Here is a 19,425-nt window from a genome sequence, read left to right as displayed (position 1 = left end):
TTGTTTGCATTCAGGTAACAAGCATGGTAAGTATGCCTTTCCCAGTTATGTTTCTTAGCTGTGCTTGGCCTATCTTTAGGCTAGCTTTTACAGTATCTCTGCTGTTAGTGTAGATGCCTCTCCTCAAGAACACCTGCTTATCATTTGGTTTCTGATGTCAAGGTTTTGTTGTTTTTAAGCAGATACAGTGCTGTTACACTTCAGTGCATTTTTTCTTGCCAGCATGCTCACCCAGAATGTTTGCTTGTTCAAACCTACCTGTGTATGACTTTTATACAGTCATTTTTTCTGCTGTTTCTAGTGGTTAACTGACATTTCACCTAAATGTTTATAAAACATTTAAGATTTGCTGTTGGCTTGTTTCTGGATTTAAAGGTGAAACATGGCACAATTTCTCTGTCAGTCTATTAACAAAAAAAACACCCAATAATTTACTTGCATGGTGGAGTATGTAGCCTTTTCTAACCACAATTCTTTCGAAGTTTCCTCTGATGGACTAATAGGTTTGCTGTATTTAGTCTTTGAAAAATGGGAACCATATTTTGTGCTTGATCTCCTATAAGAATTGAAACAACTTTCACCTTCCTCAGGCAATATGTGATCAATAACACTTCATATGGAGCAATCCCAGGTTCTTTTATTGATCAGAACTGCCTGATTGAATCAGTTAAAAGCAATTGAGATGTATTGATAGTCTTGAGCACTTAAAACTCCAAATCTGGACTTTTATTGCTTAAAATGGAAACTTTTTTTAATATAAATTGGTCCACTGATGGAGTGACTACTGCTGTTCCCCAGATTGACTATATAAAAGCAATCTGGGATATTCTGTATATTAGTACATGTATATTATAAGCTGCTTTTTCCACTTGTATAAATGTGATAGTCTAGAGTACCTCACTATATATGCATACAAAGACAAGTCCAACAAAAGAAGGACCATCCCTAGGACAGTTTTGTTTCTGAAAAGTAAGTTAATTAATAGTTACATTATAGAACTGTATTCACAATATTTGAGTGTATATTGTGCATACTGATGCACAGTACGAAACACTCCAACATTTGCATTATTACATTAGAGGAATTCATGTATGCTTGATAGTTACAGAGAATGAATGGCAAATTCATTCAAACATATAACCGTGGCAGATGTGATTATTATTTTTTTTTATTCTTATACAGTATGTAATGCTTGCTGTTGGCATTAATCAAAGCTTGTGTACTGTAGCTGTTTTGTGCTGCTGCTGTGGAGCATCTTGCCATTGCCTGTAATGTTAAGCCTTTTGTGTGACTGCTGTTGAAGGATCAAACCGTGAAGGACAAAGCACTCCAAAGTATGGCTTCCATGTCATCGGCACAGATTGTATCGGCCACTGCCATCCACAATAAACTAGGCCTGCCAGGCATCCCGCGCCCAGCCTTTCCAGGAGCACCAGGGGTAAGAGAAGAGCTGCATCCACCGGGCTTGTGTGGGGAAAGGAGAGCTAATGGGCTCCACTTGGAGCCAGCGAAGGGGGGAGAGGGGATGGTTTCAAGTGCGGTCAATTGCAGTGGAGGTTATTTGATCTAGCAACTGATAGGAAAAAATATTAAAAGCTGAATGAATAAGTCAAAGATAATCATGTAATAAAAACAGCATCTGAGGGTGTATGAGAACTCTGCGCCTGACCCTCCTTTTTTCATTGGTGCTTGATAAAACCAGGTGATGGTGTGTGAGCGAGTGTAGGGGGTGGGGGTGTGTTGTTTTGGTTAACTATTCATTTATCCGTTTCCTAGTTTTGGCAGGGCATGATATCGACAGGACAGCCCGGATCATCACAAGAGTAAGTAAACACAGCTGAATCCGAAATGATGTTGTGACACGCGTCTGCAGTTTTTCTCCACGGGTGGTGTGAATGTTAGTGATGGATAACATTTATTTAGCTCATACTATTTTGAACAATATACACAAATACACACCAACAAACATTTTTACTAATCATTGCACATCAAATATGCTTTCACATCCAAGTGATGCTTTTCTATTTACTTTCTTATTTCAGCATAAAGCCATTTGCCCAGCAAGCCTATCCCATCCAGCCAGCAGTAACAACGCCTATTTCAGGTAGGTTTTGATGCACTCTCTTTGGATAATAGTCACATTCCCACTGAATTACTTACCTCCAAATCCCCCACATTAAGCTTTATCAGTAGCATATTTGACAAAATGCAATAGTATATTACTATTACTACATCCTGTGAGGAGGACCTTAGAAGATAACATTTTTGATTGATATTCTACACAAAATACCAGATGCATAACAAAAGAAGCTGCTTCTTAAATCCCCACCCATTTGGTTTTAAATTTATGTAGGGTTCCTGTGAGCTGAAGTTGACATGATGGCCAATACAGGAAGAACATAATGCATTTCCTGTTTAGGGGAAAAAAAGTGCATTCTAACTGATTCACTCCTCCTTTTGAATTTCACGTCTGTTCGGAGTTGTAATAGTATGAAATGGCTGTATCTAACGGAGCTATTAGCTGCAGTAGGAGGCACCCCATTGATAAACAGCCATTAAGCTGTGGGTGACCTGAGCTGGCTGTAGACAACCAGTATTTAGGTTTTAGAGTTAGTTTGTTTTCCCATGTAAATCTGCTCTGTCCGCTCAAGCGGGAATAAAAAAAATTCACAAGAGAAGACCAAAATTTAACGTTAAGGACAAAGGGGAGGATGTGTGTTCCCTCCTGCCTGTTCATTTCTTAATAAACTCAGCAGTGAAGGATTTTTACTGTTTTCTTAAGAAGGCATTCTTGGTCACAGTAGTGATCCATTCCGTACAATCGCCACTCCTTCTTGTGGAAAAATACCACCTGCCATATGAATCAACCCTCAGGTAGTTTACATTGGTTCTCCCTATTTCTGTATGAACTGAAGCGGAAATCATTATTTCTGCTGACTTTCTTTAAAATCTCTCATACTTCCAGTCTTTCTCAGGAATTTGCTTCTATTTGTTATTCCAGCTGGAGTACTTCTCTGGCTTTGATTCCCTGGTCTTTGTCTTAACTACATATTCTGTGGTTGTTTGGAATATAACTGAGTTAATATTGAATGCTTTATAAACACATGCCATGGCTAGTCAGTGTAATATTTGCAGGATATGCTGTTGATTCTTATATTTATTTCCTTCTTAGACTTCAGAACATAAGAATGTTACAATGAGATGCCATTCGGCCTGTATTGCTCATTTGCTTGTTAGTTTGGAAGTGATATGAGGATCTCATCTAATCTGTTCTTGAAGGAATCTTCAGCAACTTGTCTAGGTAGTGATGATTGTACTGATGGGGGGATTTCATTGCCCACTTACAACTTGCACAAATCTCTTTAGAGTTCATTTAGTAAGCAGGTTGTTGTTATCCAAGGCGACTTTTAATTAACATTAGGTGTATGTTGTAGGTACTAGGAATATTTGTATGGTAGGATAAATATGGCGAGGAAAGTACAAACTAGATGAGCAACGCAGGTGCTGTGCAAACAGATGAAATGATAAGAATTTAAACTGTATACAGGTAGTGTGGATACAAAGCAGTAATGTAAACACCAGGTATGGATTCACAGCTTGTTTACTTGGAAGAAATGCAACGAGTAAGTTACGTTACCAGTCTGAGAATTCGAAACATTGGTGTTTGAGTTGCTGAAGCAGGTAGCTGAGAGGCCACTTGTGCTGTCTAAATAGACGAGTTCTGAGCAGCAGCCTAAATGTCAGCAGTACTGTCCTTGCTGCTCAGGGAGAATTTGTGATTTTCTCGAACTTTGTAAATCTGTTTTGAAATAAAGTACTTATTTTGTCACTTTGGTTTAAAAAAAAACAGAATAAAATAACTAAATCCTCACACCATATCATTGCTTATACCACATGTAAGGTTTTTTATATAGATAGATTTTTTAGCACTGTTAAATTAAGGTAAACCAAATAAAGTAGTATGGTGGAACAAGTAAATTCCATGCTGAAAAAAGAAAATAGAAACATTTCGGCTGTGGAGCCTTCTTCAGATGAAGACCTTCTACACCTGAAGAAGGCTCCACAGCCGAATCATTCTCTTTTCTTTTCAGCAGGGAATAAACCTTTACTTGTTCCTTTGCAACCTAAGCATGCTTCCACAGCCCCCTACTTGAAAGCACTACAGTACCTGCTCCCCAGCCGTGTAACGATCAGACCTTGCATTCCTGCCAGGGGGGTAGAGTGGTTGAGTGTGACTGCTATATGCTGACGTGTCTGTGTGATGTTCAGGATATGAGCCAGCCGCCGCACCAGCACCAACTGTCCCAGCCTGGCAGGGCCGCTCCATCGGGACGTCCAAACTGCGGCTGGTGGAGTTCTCCGCCTTCCTGGAGCAGCAGAGAGACCCCGATTCGGTAAGATGTCACCTCCCGGGCCTCTCCTAGGCTACTTTACCTGTGGAAGTTTGATTGTCGTTTGCACCTCACATTACGGATGTTGTTTCACTATAAACAGTGAAATTTAAACTGCAGTTTGTCTCATGATTAAGAAGAAAGGCCTTTGTCACACAAAAAAAAAACAGACTTTCTAGTCTGTGCATGGTGTCACTGGTGTAAGTATATGCAAGATGAATGTGAAGAGATGTCTGTTACTACAGTGTCTTCTATTGTTCAAGGAGAACCCCCCCCCCCCACTTTAAACTACAGCACAATGAACTCAATCCAAGCCCTTGTTTCTATTACAAGGAGTGATATTAACTGCAAAGTAGAGCTGATAGGCATTTTGATTTTCTAATGTTGTTTGTGCTTCTTGTGCAACTTTTCAAGAAATTGCTCAGTTAAACATTTCGTAATTGATTTCCTCTCCAGAGTAAGCTGAACAGTGGCAAATTTATAAAATTATTTAAGAAGAAAAAAAAGGACAGAAGAGGGCAAGATTGAGATAAAAAATGTTATGTTTCAATTGGTCTAAAATACAGTTTTTCCCTCGTTCTGTTACAAGCAAATATTTTATTATTTGAACTAGACATGGGTTATTTGTCATGGTTAGTCTGCATTCCTAAATGAATTTTATTTTTCAATTGATATTGCATGACAACAGCCATTTATCTTATTTTTGCTAGAATATTTCAAATGGTTGTGTCTTCTGAAGGCTGGAGTTGTTGGTTTGCAGAATCGGTTATTGAACTGAAGGCTAACAATGACTTTGAAACAACCCTCATAAAATCAAATAACATAAATGCCTCCCTGAAACGATGAGTCTCAGAAGAGTCTCAGAATTCTTGAAATTTTAGATTCTTATTTATTAGTTTTAGAGAGAACTCATGAGAATTCTCTAGAGAAAGACTTAAACAAGTGGTTATGTTCCCCAAGTGTCCTCCAACACAGTGAGCCCGTCTGTGGGATTGCAGGCCTCTTCCGGAGCTGTATGAGGCGTTCCTGGGAAGCAGGTTTTACTGTAGCTCTTATGTAGGAATCATCTGAGGATAGGCCCATACATGTTTAATAGGCATTCATGTCCAGTGGCAGCCCAGGTCATAACACATTACTGTCTCTTTGGGCCACTGAGTGAGCATAGTTGCCGTCTTTCAAAAATTAAATACAAATTTTCTTTGCAATTCTATTCCAAATTTTCCCAGATGAACGTTTGTATCCCTGTACCCTATGGTCATCTGACCTGAGAGAGCAGCTATTGTTATTAAAGAATAAAACTCAAATGAAAAGAACATCAGGGAGTCATAATATCTCTACTTTTGGCTTGATTGTGAACGATGTGTACACCCATAAACAGTGGAATTTCCATTTCAGCTTTTGTGATTGTGCTCAACTGAACCTTAAATCGTTATTTATTCATCATTTCTTTGTTTATACAGGATAATAGGTTTTCATTAACAGATTGAAAAAGGCGCTGGCAATGTTTGTAATATATCACAACGTTTTCATTTTTCAGTTGCATGACTCTTAATACTATTTCCTGTTTTTATTTTAGTACAACAAGCACCTCTTTGTGCACATTGGACAAACCAATCATTCCTACAACGATGCCTTGCTTGAATCAGTAGACATTCGTCAGATTTATGACAAATTCCCGGAGAAGAAAGGAGGTCTGAAGGAGCTTTTTGGCAAAGGACCGCAGAATTCCTTTTTCCTCGTGAAATTTTGGGTGAGTTTTATGATGCACAAGCTGCGATTTGTGGAATCTGTTTCCTATCCTGCACTCTTCAAAGAAACATAATAAAAAGAGATGGAACTTCTTCTATTGATTTGTAGTTTTATTGGGATTCTACATGAATCATAAGTGGTAAAGTTTCTTTTTTTTAACTTGGAACCAGACTTATTAGTTTGGAAAAGATTCTACCTCTTGCGTCACCATGCATGTTTCTCTCAGTATCACTTAGAGGGCGTTATTGTTTCTTTGTTTGAACACCTGCCTGCAGTCTGACAGGTGGTGAGTATTCCATGCAACTCAAATGCAAGACTGCTGCCCCCTGCCGAGTGAAATTCTTTAGTTCTTAGCTCAATTTAAAGAATATGTTCCTATATAACTTGAGAATTTAATCTTTCTTAGTTTCTGTGAGAAGTGTGGAGTTCTAATCAACATTGTTTTCATTATTTGACGTGCATTTGTAGAAAGGTTTAGAGCATTCCAATATCTCCCACTCCTATGCTGCTCTTTTTTTTGCTTGTGGAACATTTGTGATATTACAGGAAACATTTCCTGGCATTCTGCGGTTACTTCAAAACTTTTGTGAGAACTGGGTTTTTTAAGCTCAGTAAGAAACAATTGGAAAGAGCTTTTTGCAAAGCAGTAAAAAATGTACATTTTCTTAAAGGAAGGGGAGAGTTTTTTTTTAAAGTCTTACATAAGATGGAAGTGAAATCAGCCACCTTGAACATGCATATTTACGAAGCAGTCCTGCTTAAAGTCCTTAAGTGTAATTTGAGTTGCCCAGCTTCACAGATGGGCACCCGAGTGATTAAACCCATGAAGGCACTCGTCTGGCAGGCAGGTTGAGGCCTATAGTCCAGACAATCCCAGTACAAGTTAGCCAGATGTGACCTAGAATCCCTGAGGACTGAGGAGGCAGTGAACCTGCTTCTGAAAGGGGGTTTCTGCACACCAGCAGCTCCTGTGGTTTGCTGGGCATGCCGGCGTTTGCAGTATTATCAGAACTGCATTAATGTGCCAGTCAATGCTAACTCCCCTGTAGACCCCGTACATGCTTGAAATGTTAAGAACTAACTGTCCTAACAGTGATTGCAGAATCAGTTCTGTATGGGTTTTAGCTGTCACAGGGGTTGTAGCCTTAAGTGTGTTGATTTAAAATGGTTAAATTGAAGGGTGTAAGAAATGGTGATCTCATGTTAAAAAAAGCACAAAAAACTTTTGTAAACGTGCATATGAAGAAAGCAAGGATCAGGTTCTCTGGGTTTATCTAGGCATTTTCTTTTTAATTATGTTTCTAACCATTAGCATCATTCAAAATGAATTATATAGGATACTTAGAATATAGTTTTGAAAATAGAAAGAAGTATTAAAGGGGGGGCTCAGTCTATTTTTAGAGTTGATGATCTCTAAATTATTGGATATTGATTAAATTCAGGAATACCCAGTGCAGTTTAATAGATTTCTGAAAGGACAGTTACTATATTTGGTTAAATGCAGCTCTAGATAGTAGCATCAAAGCCTTTTGTTCTCCAGTATTTTAAAACAATGAAGTGACCTACTGAGCCTTTAATAGCTGTTTAAACATTGCACGGATTCACTGAAATGCAAAATGCAAACTAGCAGCTTCTTACAAAGTAATGCATATCATCATCAGAATGAGCCTTTTAAAATTCTTTTGAAGTACAGGACAAATCTGAATTTCAAATGAATTGCGGAATCTGCACAATGATACCCTCCTGAATATTGTCTCTATTTATAACTACCTCTCTTAATGAATGAGAAACATGCTTGCAAAGAATATTTGCTCTTTTTATAGCAATAATGAACACCGCGTACTCTCCCAGAAACCATGTCTAGTGGTAGTTTTCCAGTAATACACAGGAAATTATTTTATAGCATTTTATATCCCTTGCTTGCTTGTGGTTGGTTTAGACATCCTCTTAAAAATGTCCTAGAAATCTATTTAGGTTATAATGAAAGCATACGTGATCTAATTGTGAGAGATAAAATACATGAATACTGTGGGGATAAACTTCTGTGGAAGTCTGAAATGAAAAAAATATTTCTCATCACAAATGGAATTCTCACGTGGTGAAAAGAAAATAAATTGTAAAGTGGTCATGTGCCAGTCATCTCCCATATAATAAAGCAGAATAGTCATGATCTCAAAAATAAGGTATAAAGCAAGAAATAATGAATGTGGGTGCAACTGTCTTTTTTAGACTTATTCAGCAGTGTTTTCCTTGCAGTGAATACAAAATAGTAAACCGTGTTAGTGGCTCAAGTCTTTCAAAAACAGTGTGGTAAGCATCAGAGCCATGGAGCTAGCTATCCTGCTTGTATCAAACAGCACCTACGAATAGGCATCGTCTTTTAAACGGCTTCTGTCATCCTTTTGTTTTAGTCAGTGATAAGCATTTGATACAACTGAATTAGATTCAATTCAAAATACTTGAAAATTCATCTCCAGGGGGATGAACTTCTTAAATTAATAAGTAAATACCCTGAACAAAATGCTTTAAAAGCCATGCCTACAGGACACTAGAACTCTTCAGTAGAAAAAGAAATATCCACTTGTACCTTCAAGAGATATGTTTGTTTGTTCCAGTTATCTTTATTTCCACTTAAACCAAATTGTCATCTAAAAGCAAATATTGTGTACTTTTTGGAATTGGCTAACTGATGCTACTAGAATTATTGCTTAAAGTCATTTTTCCTCTTATAGGTTTAAGTTCCTTCATTAAGCTTTTTAAGATGTTAACACTGCAGCATATGTCTGAGCACTGGAAGGATCACTTGATTCAAATCTTGAATGCCAGTAGTCGTTTTTAATGAGGAAAAAAAACTATCCCTTCCGGCTAAATGCTTAAATGTAAAATGTTTGGTTTCCAGGCTGACTTGAACTGCAATATTCAAGATGATGCCGGAGCATTCTATGGGGTGACAAGCCAATACGAAAGCTCTGAAAACATGACAATCACCTGCTCCACCAAGGTGTGCTCCTTCGGCAAACAAGTGGTGGAAAAAGTCGAGGTGAGTCTTCCTTTTAGTGAAACGACTTTATCTTGCGTACAATGCGTGTATTTTGAGGTTTCACTGCTTCCCTTGTCGAATGGGCTCATAAATTTATCTGACCCTTACATTTTGTGCCGGTGTTATGTAACAGAATGTAGACTATAATAAGATTTCTTAGTTTACAGCAGTATTTGCATGTTTCATTAGGTTATCTTCAAAAGTGATTATATTGTTGAAATAATACTTAACATGTAAGACTATCAATGTAGATTCAACTTTATCAACTTTAAGACAATACTAGCACTAGCCCGGAGTAGTTGTCATTGCTAATATTAAACAGGAATGACTCAGCTTGTTAGAACAATGACCTAATGTCTAACATGAACATTACGCAACGTTGATTTATAAATTGCAATTCATATTTTAATGGGCAGAAAAGTTACAAAACATGTTATTGTTTTACTAGGGCTTTTGTTTTTTTACTGTTCTTTATTATATAAAATAATACAATTTTAGACAGATTGTCAAACGTGATATCTTTCTACCAGATTTAACCTTTAATTATGTCCATATGTTTTTAAAACCCTTATCAATGTAACATTTGCATTTTTTCCAGACTGAATATGCAAGGTTTGAGAATGGACGTTTTGTATACAGAATAAGCCGCTCACCCATGTGTGAATATATGATCAACTTTATTCACAAGCTCAAACATTTGCCAGAAAAATACATGATGAACAGTGTACTGGAGAACTTCACAATCTTATTGGTAAGTTACTTTATTCATAATGTGCACCTGATAGTGCAAGTATTGTGTGAGCATCTTAAATTGGTTACATAAGTTTGTAAACTCAGTACATATATAGCGTTAAAACTTTTTTAACCAGATGTCACTTATGTAAAAGTGTTATGAATAATGCATGATGTAACAAGTGTTGTACATTAATTATGTAATACACCCCATAACTCTTAGTGTTGCCTACCAAGTTCTTCTGTTTCCAAAACTCATTAATGTGCTCAACATTAAACATGTCAGAAACAGAAGAGCCAACATGTTTAAATAGGCATTGAGCATTTAGTCTTGGTTATCAAAACCAGATTGTATGTTGTCATAAGTAAGCTTTAAGGCCTGGTGATAACCCCTCTCTTTGTTTCAGGTGGTAACAAACAGGGACACACAGGAAACCCTTCTCTGCATGGCTTGTGTTTTCGAAGTGTCGAACAGTGAACATGGAGCCCAGCATCATATCTACAGGCTTGTGAAGGAATGAGAGTAGAGGAATTTACTGAAAACCTTAAATATAGACTGACAACCTCAATACAAGTGGCAGTGCCTCTAATCAAAATCAAACCCAGATTTATTTTCAGTCAGATTTGGGTGAAGTCTATTTTTTTTGTCTTTATTTTTAATGTATATGTGTATGACTACAGCTGTGAATTACGGTACAGTTGTAAAATGTTTTGATACTGAAATAGTTCATTTTAACAGATGATTAATCGATACCTGTTCTGAGGAAGATGTGTGTGTGTGTGTGTATATATATATAATGTGGCAGTACGGAAAGTATAACAGAATTATCTGTTGGTCAGGTTGCATTTGGTCAATAGATTTATTTCTCTTTTTCATTTTTTCCTGTGTTGTCAATTAAGAACAGTTATCAAAGACACTAGTTGTTATATCAAGGGTTGTGTAAACTGTATAATATATAGAGAGAGTTTTTTTTCCAAAGAAAGTATTTCAAAGATATAATTTTGGATAAATAAATTTACAAAAAATGCTATTTTCGAGACAAAAATCATGACCAACATGACTACAGATACACTACGTTATCAAAACATTTGCAGCGTTCATAAATTACTGAAACTCTATATTCTGTTAGATACTACGCTTAATTTAATCTTAAATCAGGTGACTTTTTAAAAAGTGACTAACTGAAAAACTAAACGCACTGTGATATGGAAGCTTATATTTGCTTCTTTCTGGCCTAAGCCATGAGAGATCACAACTGCAATAAGAACAATGTCAATTAATGCATTTTGATTCCTTTCCCAAAGCTGCAAATGGATTTTGCCCAGTAAAAGTATTTTCTCTAAAAGACAAAATGAAAGCACTACACTCAATTGTTGCCTTGTCCGAAGCACTTGGTTCCTCATCTCTTACTGAGGTTGCCTACTTTCTTTGCATATTTTTAGATTAGCAATGGGAATTATTTTTGTGTAAAGAAAAGGCTGGGATCATTTTTAAAAGAATATCGGTTTTGCTGGGAAACCAGATAAAGTTCACAAGTTTCCATGGCATTTTTTCGTTATGGTGCATAATTCCTGAACAGGCTTTCGGCATGATTGGGGGTAACTGAAATATTACGGTTAGATTTTTTCCTATCCAGTACCAGCTGGTTGCTGCCTTTACATACATCAAATTCTATGAATCTGTGGCCTACAATATTCATTTTATATTACTCACAAGCCTTAAATGTGGTGGTGTGGATTCCAAAAGATGCCACTAAAACTGTGAGCTCTTTCCTAAGCTGGAAGACTTTCTTGTTATTGTCGAACTTTGTAGGAATTTTATCACACACAGAACTGCCAAAGTATAACAGTATACAGTGCCTTAGTGTATGTTGTAATACTGACCTTTGTTTACTTGTAATAAAAATGTCTATTTGGGTCTTGAATATTAAAAAGTAGCAAATCGATTGCAAGAAAGGAGTATCTGACAGTAGCTGCCATAGTCTCTTACACACGCACAGACACCCACCTGTACCATGTCAGAAACGAACTGTGATTCATAGAATGTGCAAAAAAACTTAAAGGATTTACTCACTTTCATGTGATTATTTTTCACAGGGTCGAACAATATATACTAAACAAACTTTGCCTTTTTTTAATCTAAATGACCAAAAATAGAGATCTTCTCTAGCAATTTCCTGCACTGTAGCATGAAAGTGCCTTTGGTTTGGTATTTCCAGCTTAGAAAAGACAGATTCAATATTAAGTATTAACTAATTGTAGCAAGACCAAAAAAGAGAGAGAAAACAGATCACCACAATGCCTTTTTTTTAGTTTTGTAATGAAATAAACAAGGCACATCGTGTCTTTAACGGGAGAAACTGAAATTTAGTATTCATTATTATGAATATAAATTTTCTGTACTGAGGAAGGGTGTAAAAATTCATCTTTAATACATTGGAGCAGTAAGAAAAAAGCACCAGTATCTGATGTTAACATCTATGAAATGAGTTACAAACCATGGTAAGCAAAGGGGTTCCACCAAAGTGATTTTTAACTCTCTTGCTGTTGGAATCGGTCATTTGATGGGCTAGTTAAAATTTATGATTGTTTTCTTCATCACTTAGTGCTGTGTGTTATTACAAGAGAGTACTTCTGTGGATTCTGGGTTTAAAGGAGTCGCATTCACGTGATAATGCAAACACTCCAGTAATTCTAGAACTGGGTAAATCTGATTGGCCAAAATTGAACAGATTTCTGGTTTATGTACCATTTTTATTTTTTTTTCCTTTATGTGAAGACTGTTACCTTATTTTAAATGCTACTATTTTGCAAACCTATAGTGCCACAGGAGTTTTCAGATTGAAATAACACATTTTGCCTTGTTGGTTTGACTGAAGTAATTGTTTGATTTCTTGACAGCTCCAGGTGCAGAATAACATGAGACTTAAAGCTCTGTTTGGCAAGGCCAGTTAAAAACCCAAGGGATGAGACTATAGCGTATAGTCCACATGCTAGCTTTTCCATTTGACTTTCATCTCCCTCATCTAAAAACTGTCAAAACTAAGGAAATCGGTTCATCAGCCGTTCCCAAAATTCACTTTGGAAGGAGTGCTCCCACTTCCCACCCCCCAAACCCTTTGGTGCCAGAATACAGCAGCTTAAAGAGTTTTTTTTACTGTCGAACTCCATAAATCCTATATTATGAAAAAGCCAATCCCTTTTTTTCTTAAAGTATTGTTAAAAATGTTTCATATAATGGCAACAGCTCTATAAAAACACTTTAAAAAGATATCAAATCAAACACTATTTTTGCCCATCTTGCTATGTGCCTGAAGTAGACTCTGGAGTTTTGTATAATTTCAAATCAAATAGCCTTTATTTGTTTTACCTTCAGGTTTTGTTTCGTGTTTGACAGCTGTTTTGCCCTGTGTACGTGTTCACATTTATAAATAACTTAAAATTAACTCCGTTCATGTTTTATTGTGCTGTATGTATAAAATGGTTTTGTGATGACTTCAGCTTATTCAGAATTCGGTCAGTGGTGAATCTGTTACTGCCCCACTGCTGGTACATTTGCTATGTAAATTCCATTTTGCCCTTATAATACCTCTCCTGAAATTTGGATTTATAAGATTCTTCTCTTTAAAGATTGAATGTTTGAAGAATATTATTTTAATATAGTGGACAATATATAAAGATGTCAAAAGGAATTTCAACAAACATATCAGCAGTACAGTTCTTGTTTTTATTTGTTTGTGTTTTGTCTGTGTAGGTACTGGTACCTTTTGTTTATAACCATTTTAAATGTTGGCTTTAACGTGAACTTTTTCTTTAGTTCAGGTAGTATGAGAACTATAGGGTTTGTGTGCAGAGAATTTTTTTAAAAGGTGCTTTGTATAAAAACATGTATCCTGGCTTTTCTCGGTACAAATGTGTGATATCTTTAATATCCATGACAGTAAAGTGCAGGAAAAGATGGAAACACCTGCCACACTTGTGTGTTCTTTACTGCTGATGGTCTTGTCTTTGCTCAGTAACATTTTGATGCCTTCTTGATAAAGTGGTAGATATTTTGTAGCTTTCTAGGAACTTTGTATGCATACAATATCAATTGACAATAAATAATAAAATCATGTGTCTGTCTGGTTTTTCAGATATTGATGAATGTCTCAATCATGATAGTGCCTTCAGTGCCTCTGTACCTTCAGCCAGCTGCTTTTTTCTCCACTGTGAAATATCATTGGCAGCTAAACTAATGTAGTTTTGACTCGGTAACTTATCACCACTCAAACACCCTTTTATATTTCCCAGGACTAATTTTAATACATTAGATTACTACCATCGTATGTTTTCTGCCCTGTTATTGTATAATTGTGAAATTGCAGAAGGAAGTCTTTTAATGTAATTATGACTCTTTTAAGCATTGAGCAGACATTTTTAAAGACAAATCCAAAAGTTTCAATTTTCTGCTGGATGGCACAGGGTTTACAGTTGGTGACACTAATATAATTATGGCTAACAGGTCTTATTCAGTGTTTTGTGTCCCTTCTCTGTGCACTTGTACAGTCCTGTGGGGAATTGCTGATGGCTCCATTCTCATTGTCAGGCTGCAGAGTTAAAGGAAAATCCGTATCTCAAACTCCCACAATTCTATTTTAATGTTAGATTGAACTCTCACAAAAGTGAAAGGACCTCTACAAACAGGTTGTTGAGGATACTTTTCTTGAAACACCTTAAAGCACATTAAAAGATCACCATTTCCACACTTATATTTAAACCAAGAAATACTGTTCATCCAATATGCCTGTACAGTATGTCCAAATTCTTTAAATTACATCTGAAAGTCAAATGACTCCAGACCATTTCAAATTAGATGACAAACATCAGACAGGATTTGTTCTAAATGACTGAGAGCTTGTCTATTTTTTTTAACTGCCAGGTGTCATTTTACATGCTTTCTGTAAGAGGAACATTTGACATAGGTGGTCAAATTGAGGAATCAAAAAGTGAAGGTGTGGAGAAGGGAGAAGGGGTCCCCCATGTGGTTTCTTGGGGAAAGCAAGGTACAGTGTTTGGGGACCTAGTCTAGTGTTGCTGTAACTTATAGCTGTGGAGGCAGTAAGAGGAGGATATCTAATGTATGGTATTGCTGTGCTTGGCACAGATTGGTTAGTTCTAAATAAGACCCCTCTTTTAAGATGGCGCTACTTGGGATCCAAATGTCAGCCTGCCACAGGCTGCATTTAAATACCAATGGTATACAGTGATAAAAGCATTTAGCCAGGGAAGGAATGTATAGCTGCATTATATGTATGGTTATTTTAAGGTTTGATGGAAAGCGGTCTTTCAATTTAATTTGCAGTGTGAGGATTTAAAACTACACAGAGGTTTAAAACTGAGATTTTTTTTTAATTAATGGGTAAATTAAATTGACCAGGATGAACAAGGTGCATTAAAACAAGATATTAAGATTTAACTTTAAAGAAGTAAAATGCTAGATGCTTGGTGCTTGGAAATAATTTAAGCACAAAATATTTCAGAATATCAGGCTCATTTAACATAACATTAACAATTACACAGTACACTAAGCAAAACAACATGGTACCACTCAAGAACAACATGTAGCCAAGTGGTTTAGTCTTCATAATTAAAATGGCCTGAACCAAATTAACACAAGCAAATCAAAAACGTGGTTTAAAAACCTCACCAAGATTTTATATTGGCCTATTGGTGTTTTTTGTGTGCCCTAGATTATCCATAATGGCAACAGAGAGAATAATTTTGCAGAAAGAAATGGAGCAACAATAACGTGTGACTTGCTATTGAATATGAATTGTGATTGACGCTACTAAACAAGTGTATTTGAGGGCATGGTGGTAGCGGTCTAAAATCTTTGATTATGATAGCTTAAATGGAAAGGAACAGTAGAATAAAAACTTTGCTAGTCTGTCTGTAGACTTAAATTATTTACATCTTTTAACACTTGTTTTTAAAACAAGGTAGACTGCAGAGTGCCCGAGTAGAGAACATAAGCTATGGTTTTAAACCCCCCCCCCACTACTTATGTGCAGTTTGACCTCATATAATCCTTGTATTTAGGCAGTATTACACCTCAGTGTAGAGATCATTTAAAGGTTTTACCGAACTCACGCTCCTTGCAGAAAGCAAGTATAGGCACTTCCTTGTGTACTTACTGTAAATTGCAGTATTTAATAAGAATAGAGGGGTGGGGGCAGTTTTGCTGGCACAGCCTTGGAACTTCCTTTGCTGTTAAGCGTGATATTTTCACAGTACTGCATTCAAGATTATCATCTACTACATCAGCCGTGGCAGTTCCGTGTAATAACTGCTCTGGCTGACCTTCGTGATTAAAATCAGCTGTTATTTAAGACACTAGCTGCTGCTCTCTCCGAGGCAAGTTCAGTCACACGATTGTTCCTTCAGTAAGATTGTCTTTCTTCTTCCCTTAGGAATAAAAGACTGAGAAAAACATGTTGTAACACAGACTGAGCTTGGGCAAACCCAGATTTATTTGCACTCACCTCGGTGCTGTTAAGAAAAAGATTCCCATGTGTGATACGACACAAACAGCATGCCAGGCAAGCCAGCTTTAAATCTTCACAGTATATGCTTTTACTTCAGTAACGATTAGTACACGATCTACAAGCAGTGTTTTGGGAGCGACTGTAAATAATACTGTTATGGCGTGGTCTGGTAAAGGGAGAGATGGGAAGGCTGCTAAACACTATAGTTGATCTTGTACATAGTTTTGTCATTTTAAGAAGGACCCTAAATGTCAAAGGAAATCAAAGTCTAAATGTAGTAGGTGTACCTAAATGTCAAAGGAAATCAAAGTCTAAATCTATACTTTTAGACCTAAGTCTAAACTATATACAGTAGATAACCCTGGCCACAAACTGCTCTCCCCCCTGCACTCTGGCAAACGTACTATTAAAGCACATAGCACTAGATTCAAGAACAGCTTCTATCCCACTGCAGTACACATCCTCAACAGCTAACTGCAATGCCTCAGACTCGATACACACTAGCATGATGCACTGTTTGCATGGTCCACCGTCTTTTCACTACTACATATTTATTGTCCCACAACACATTTATTGTTCCTGTTATTATTTATTATGTTTTTGTAATGTACTGTCTACATTGTGTGGTGTTGTCTGTTATACTGTGTATGTCCCGAGAGATCAGCGCAATTAAGAATTCCAATGTATGTGTACATATGGCGATAAACTACTCTGCTCTAGATGTACTACAATAATTTATACCCAGTGCTATGGAATTGTAAATATCAGAGTGAGAATATTGGGAGGAGACCGTCTTCCAAAACATGCAGAGTGAAAGATTAAGAGTTACGGAGGTTTCCTATATTCCCAGCATCAAACTGAGGTTTCAAACATATATCTTTTTAAAATAATCAAATAATTTCACATTCTTAATGCTTGACCTGTAACAAGTCCACATTTCTACCTCATCTACTTTTATATACTGTGTTTTATTGTATGTAAGAGATATTCAAGACTAAGAATGCGAACCATGAAATATTTTCTGCATTTGTTGCCACCTCATGATTTCATGGTGCTCTCCTTCTAACACAGGGCACACTCATGACCAGATTCATACAGAATGAATCTTCCTGCTATACTGTGTCACATTTATTGTGAAATGAAAATTGAAACATGGAACTCTTTTTCAAAGAAAAAGATGATGTTGGTCCACTGAGAATTATTTGTCACCTACAGTGAACTCCCTCTCAAGACAAACTGAGTGTCTTTTCAGATTTCCCACAGATGTTAAACATTGATAAGATTAAAATCAGAGTCCACAGTAAACTCTTTGAGCATCAGAATTTATGATTTTATGAGCTTTTGAACATACAAATTAACCTTCATTTTAAAAATACTTTTTTTCTTACTGGGTATACGAAGTCACAGATAATTGTGTTACATTATTCTTGCCAAAGTCAATCATTTCAGTCTTTGAGAGTATTTTCCTCCGACAGCCAAACAGCAAATATTAATAAAGCTAATTAAATTAAATAAATTAGACTTTAGTGCTTTTCAAAAAGAATTTCTGTTCTTCTGTTACTTTAGAGTTGTTTGCATTTCAGCTGCACCTTAAAATATTATTTTAATGTATGTATCAGCTGATTATTCTATAGCTATGCAACAAAGCAGAATAACTTATCTTAAATCACTTTATAGACTTGTAAATAAGAAACTGCCTGAATGATTACTGAATAAAATTTGCCTCTTTTTCTTAGCTCCTTCAATATTTAATCCATGACTTAATGACTCATTACTTTTTAAACAATATTTAATTGCTCTTCATTTATTGAATTACTGTATAAACTTTTTACCTTATATTTTAACTATAAGTCTTGTTTCAATAGATAATGAATAGTAAAATATGATATTTTATTGCACAAATTGGGATTGTTTTCATATTAAAGGTATCTGCTAAATAATAACTATTAATTATACTGTTTAAAGTACAATGTACAACGATATGTCTTTATAAACATTTTGTTTTCTGGGAGCTATTTAAAATACAAATGATTTCTGAATGTACTATTCAAAGTAACTTCTCAGCACTGAGAAGAATAAAACAAAATTTACCAAGTGGCACTCTGTGTGCCCCAAGAGACTCGACATTTGCTGCTTTAAATATTTAGTACTACACGAAAACATGCAATAAAATGCCAAATATAGAACCAGCTGTTCCCAGTATGCCACAGCTTAGGTTGAGTTCCCAGGCTAAGCAGTCCCTGTCAGACACTTAACCATTTTAAATGGATCCCAAATCCTAAATCTTAAGGAGCATAATAATAGCACAAATCTAAATTACATGTTTCTCAAGACAGTATTGTTTTATACAACACGTTTTTTTATAAAAATGCATTCTAAAAAGAGGGTAAAAAGTTGTAACATCTAAATACTGGACATAATTTGACTAAGGACTTCAATTCAAAAGCTCTCATGTGCAGGAAGCCAAACTATTTTGTATTACTATTTTGTATTGTCTATTTTTTTAGGTAGAGCTGGTGAGATAACTTCACAAATATTGAAAATATGATTTATTCAGGGGGAAAATGTCCTTGGTTTAGAAATGGGAAGATCAATACATGAGGGTAAGACCACTCTAAATATCATCTTTAGATGAAATGTAATGCTAAACATTGCGCTGAACAAAATAACAAAAATAGCTCTAAAATGTACAAATCAGGACACCCCCTACTTATTACAACTGGTAGCTGGGCATGACAAATATTAACAACATATAATAATAAATATGTATGTGAAGTGGTAGAATAATGTCTTGTGTTTATGCAGCAGTCTCTTCCCAAAAAACTCAGGTATTTCTGGAATAAACAACTGACCATCTGACCATTCTCAGGGAGCACTGTGCAGGATTTCAATCTTGTACTTTAAAAAGGGGTAGACCAACCTACAGTTCAGCTCTCCACAGTCCAAAATAATTATTTCATTAACTGCTGTACTTTAACAGCTTTCC

At 36.2% G+C, this 19,425-nt stretch overlaps 1 protein-coding gene across 1 annotated transcript in view; it reads left to right on the top strand.

Moving 5' to 3' along the window:
- Positions 1-14,027, top strand: part of LOC148819510 (transcriptional enhancer factor TEF-1-like) — a 67,057-nt gene extending 53,030 nt beyond the window's left edge. The window contains 9 exon segments of the mRNA XM_088934744.1: positions 15-26; positions 1,304-1,438; positions 1,777-1,823; positions 2,043-2,104; positions 4,270-4,394; positions 5,968-6,141; positions 9,040-9,180; positions 9,779-9,931; positions 10,320-14,027. Coding sequence (XP_088790870.1) covers positions 15-26; positions 1,304-1,438; positions 1,777-1,823; positions 2,043-2,104; positions 4,270-4,394; positions 5,968-6,141; positions 9,040-9,180; positions 9,779-9,931; positions 10,320-10,433 — 963 coding nt within the window. The 3' untranslated portion in view covers positions 10,434-14,027.
- The last annotated feature ends 5,398 nt before the right edge of the window (positions 14,028-19,425 follow it).

The sequence above is a fragment of the Atractosteus spatula genome, chromosome 16 (assembly GCF_055471065.1).
Source record: "Atractosteus spatula isolate fAtrSpa1 chromosome 16, fAtrSpa1.hap1, whole genome shotgun sequence".
Lineage (NCBI taxonomy): Eukaryota > Metazoa > Chordata > Actinopteri > Semionotiformes > Lepisosteidae > Atractosteus > Atractosteus spatula.
Note: the sequence above shows the minus strand (reverse complement) of the source record. Positions and strands in the feature narration are given on the sequence as shown.